At 49.3% G+C, this 3,970-nt stretch overlaps 1 protein-coding gene across 1 annotated transcript in view; it reads left to right on the top strand.

The window, feature by feature from the left end:
- LOC109528027 (chromodomain-helicase-DNA-binding protein 4-like) overlaps nt 1-3,970 on the top strand; it is a 27,325-nt gene that overhangs the window by 9,187 nt on the left and 14,168 nt on the right. Inside the window, 8 exon segments of the mRNA XM_019890294.1 lie at nt 1-87; nt 173-303; nt 874-1,015; nt 1,121-1,287; nt 2,303-2,536; nt 2,611-2,814; nt 3,924-3,957; nt 3,960-3,970. The exon segment at nt 1-87 is cut by the window's left edge and continues 39 nt beyond it; the exon segment at nt 3,960-3,970 is cut by the window's right edge and continues 191 nt beyond it. Of these exon segments, the coding sequence (XP_019745853.1) occupies nt 1-87; nt 173-303; nt 874-1,015; nt 1,121-1,287; nt 2,303-2,536; nt 2,611-2,814; nt 3,924-3,957; nt 3,960-3,970 (1,010 nt within the window).

The following is a 3,970-nucleotide window of genomic DNA, read 5'->3' as shown; positions in this document are numbered from 1 at the left end:
CGCCCCCCGCGCCCGCCCCGCCGCCATCAGAGCCCCAGCAGCCCCCCGCGCCTCCTCTTCGCAAGGCCAAGACCAAGGAGGGCAAAGGTACGGACGACTTGGATTCGGCTTCATGTCGTCTGGGATCGGCTATTCTGTTCGGCTGACCGCGGCTTTCTTCGGACTTGTGCAGGTCCCAACGCCCGCAAAAAGTCGAAAGCTACTCAGAAGCTGCAAGACAAGAAGAACAACGCAAAGACCAAGAAAGTGGCTCCTCTGAAAATCAAGCTGGGAGGCTTCAACAGCAAGAGGAAGCGCTCATCGGTACGAGACGGCCCCTTTTATGGCAGCCTTTCTCCATTTTCGGGAGCCGCTTGTCATCCTAACGCCAGTCAAACAGCTTCCCAAAAAGTCATAAATGAGTAGAGCCAAAGATGCTTTTTTTTTGCTTGAAAATGTCAATCTTAGGAGAATAAATGTGTACTTTTAAAAGAGCGTTGCGATATTGTGATGTTAAAATCAAAATATAACGAGGTGGGCAAGTGATATTTTAGGTGATGAAAAAATGTTAAATATGCTAAACACGTTTTTGTGCGGGGGGGAAATGAAAAATACACTTTCATTCGCTCCCGCGTGTCACGTCGCGTTTATGTGATGTCACAACTGACAACCATAGTTGTGAGTTTTTCAATTGACACAGAAGCTAATGCTAAAGGAAGAGCCTTTGTTGTTGAGCCTGTTTGTTTTATTGGCCCTAAATGTTGACAGGCGCTTTGTAATGATGTCACATCATTTATTGCGGGCCCGCAAACAACACCTCACCGACTCGCGGGGTCCAGAAAAATGTTGAGAGAGACACACACGTGAAGGGTTTTCTGTGGATTCTGGTTTCAGAGTGAGGAGGACGAGCCCGATGTGGACAGCGACTTTGAGGACGGCAGCATGAACAGCGTCTCTGTCTCGGAAGGCTCCAACAGCCGCAGCAGTCGCAACAAAAAGAAGCCTTCGTCCAAGGCCAAGCCCAAGAGGAAGAAAGGTAACGTGTCGGAACACGCCTCTGCACGAGTTCAGCTTGTCCGTGCAAGAAAACGGTCGCTTTGAGCCAAGACAACAGATGAACAGTTTTCGTTTCTCCACAAAGCCGAGGACGCGGATGGTTATGAGACGGACCACCAGGACTACTGCGAGGTGTGTCAGCAGGGTGGCGAGATCATCCTATGCGACACGTGTCCCAGGGCCTACCACATGGTCTGCCTGGACCCCGACATGGAGAAAGCCCCCGAGGGCACCTGGAGCTGTCCGCACTGCGTAAGCAAAACTGGCTCCTTCTTCTGTCCTCGGTCCGCGGATTCCACCTTCTGTGTTTGGAAATGGCCAAACCTGGGTGCTAAACTCATTTTCGCCGCAGGTCACATTGTAGTAAACACATTCAGTATCAGCCAAATCTAGACCAAGTCTGAAAAGGCGTTTAAAAACGTCTTTGGGAGTGAATGAATTGAGGATTCCCTCAGAGGGAATGCGTCACGTTACAATGGTCTAAAGTCCCTCATGCGGTTGCGTAAAAAAAATGCCGCAGGTGTTGGAATGGACTTGTAAAGGGGTTCTGTTGGAATGAAATGACAAGAAACAGTCACAAAAAGGGGGGGGGGTCTGTATGCAAACATGCCTTCGTGACTGACCAGTTCCTTTTGCATCAAAGCGTCACAACGATACATTTTCAACACCACGGGCGAAAGCAAATGTATCCAGCGCAACTATTTTGACTCATCGCCTCAAAAGCATCCGCATGTTCAATCTGGAGGCAACGTAATGCTCCACCACTCCCGCAGAGTGAATGAAGAGGCTGCATTTTCTTTCCTTAAGCTGTTTTCCAACGTGATTAATCATGCGAAAAATAAGGAATCCTATTTATTAGTGCAAAAAAAAAAAAAGTGAAATTGACCATATTTGCCCAATGACAAATTAACTCATTCACTCCCAAAGACTTTTCAGACTTGGTCTAGAATTGGCTGGTACTAAATGAGTTAAGATAAGAAAACCTTTATTTGTCTCACAATGGAGAAATTCCCAATTTAGAGCAGCAAAATTATGAAATAGCCTGACAGTAGTCGGCAGGGGCGGGCGGCAGTTCCCCTCCTTCTTGCAGCGCAGGTGTATCAGTCTCTGGTTGAAGGAGCTGCCCAGTGCTGTCAGGGTGGCCTGGAGGCGGTATGGGGGTCTGTCCATCATAGCTGTTAGCTTAGCTAGCATACTGGCTAGCAAATTGAGTTTGAAGTGAGAAGTCATGGCGATCCGCAGTAAGCAAGTTGCCCCCGCTGCGCAGGAGAAGGAGGGCATCCAATGGGAGGCGAGGGAGGAGCCGTCGGAAGGCGAGGAGGACAACGGCGATGCCGGGGAGACGGAGGAAGACGACCACCACATGGAGTTCTGCAGGGTGTGCAAAGACGGCGGCGAGCTCCTTTGCTGCGACTCCTGCCCGTCGTCCTACCACATCCACTGCCTCAACCCGCCTCTGCCCGAGATCCCCAACGGCGAGTGGATCTGCCCACGCTGCCTGGTGAGCGCGCGGTCGCACCGACGCCGACTCCGCCTATTGGCAACCCTCAGCAAGGCTATTCCCTCCTACCGCAGTGCCCACCGATGAAGGGGAAGGTCCAGAAGATCCTGACGTGGCAGTGGGGAGAACCTCCGCCCCCGACGCCTGTACCCCGCCCACCGGACCTCCCGGCAGACGCACCCGACCCCGCCCCGCTGGCAGGGCGGCCTGAGCGAGAGTTCTTCGCCAAATGGTACAATATGTCCTACTGGCACTGCTCTTGGGTCACTGAGCTGCAGGTGAGTGCCAGTACAGGAAAATGCCACCATTTGTTGACAACAACGGAAGGAATTGACCCCCCCACACACGCTTTCTTTTCATAATTAGTGCATGTACACTTATTCTTCGCCAAATGGTACAATATGTCCTACTGGCATTGCTCTTGGGTCACTGAGCTGCAGGTGAGTGCCAATACAGGGAAATGCCACCATTTGTTGACAACAATGGAAGGAATTGACCCCCTCCACATGCTTTCTTTTCATAATTACTGCATGGACACTACATCGACAAATATCGAGTCTTCTGAAAAATGGGTGGGCTCCAACTGATTATACAGTCATACCTCGGGTTTCGACCATATTTCGTTCCAGAAGGCTGTTCAAAAACCGAAACCACGCTCTTTTTAAAAAAAAATGTTTATTGAACACGTCTGCTCACAATGGAAAGCAACACGAGGAAGCGTCACTTCCTCGTGTGAGGAAGGCGAGAGGAGTCAAGTGGCGCATTCAAGCCCGCCTAAGGAAGGCGAGAGGAGTCAAGTGGCACATTCAAGCGCGCCCAGTTTGGTCGAGAACTGATTTTCGGTCGTAATCCGAGGCATAAAAAAAACTGGAAATTTTTGGTCGAAAACCGATTTGGTCGAGAACAGAGACGTTCGAAAACCGAGGTTTGACTGTATTTGGAAAAGAAATGCATCACAAGCGCAGGGATGCTGGCGGGCATGTTGCCACTTCCCTAACGCAGTGATCATGTCAGCGGTGTTGGTTATCTTAGGCTTTGTAATAGTCGCTCAGTGGGGTAAAAAAAAAAAAAAAAACACGTGCGTCCAGGATGGCAACCCAGCTGAAATTGGCTCCATCTCCACAAAATCACTTGAACATATACAGCTACTGTTTAATTTCGTCGGCCTCAATAATTTTGTATTTTACTAAGTTCAGCATTATAACATCCTATTTTTCTTGTTTAAAAAAAAAAAAAAAAAATTACACTTTCCCGCCCAACAGTCACGGTGACCTTTTACACTGTCCGCTTATAACATCCTATTTTTCTTGTTTAAAAAAAAAAAGACACATTACATTTTCCCGCCCAACAGTCACGGTGACTTTTTACACTGTCCGTCCTCCACCAGCTGGAGCTCCACTGTCAGGTGATGTTCCGGAACTACCCGAGGAAGAA

The sequence above is a fragment of the Hippocampus comes genome, unplaced genomic scaffold, assembly GCF_001891065.2.
Source record: "Hippocampus comes isolate QL1 unplaced genomic scaffold, H_comes_QL1_v1.1 scaffold71, whole genome shotgun sequence".
NCBI lineage: Eukaryota > Metazoa > Chordata > Actinopteri > Syngnathiformes > Syngnathidae > Hippocampus > Hippocampus comes.
The sequence above is the reverse complement of the archived record's forward strand: the minus strand, read 5'-3'. Positions and strand labels throughout refer to the sequence as shown.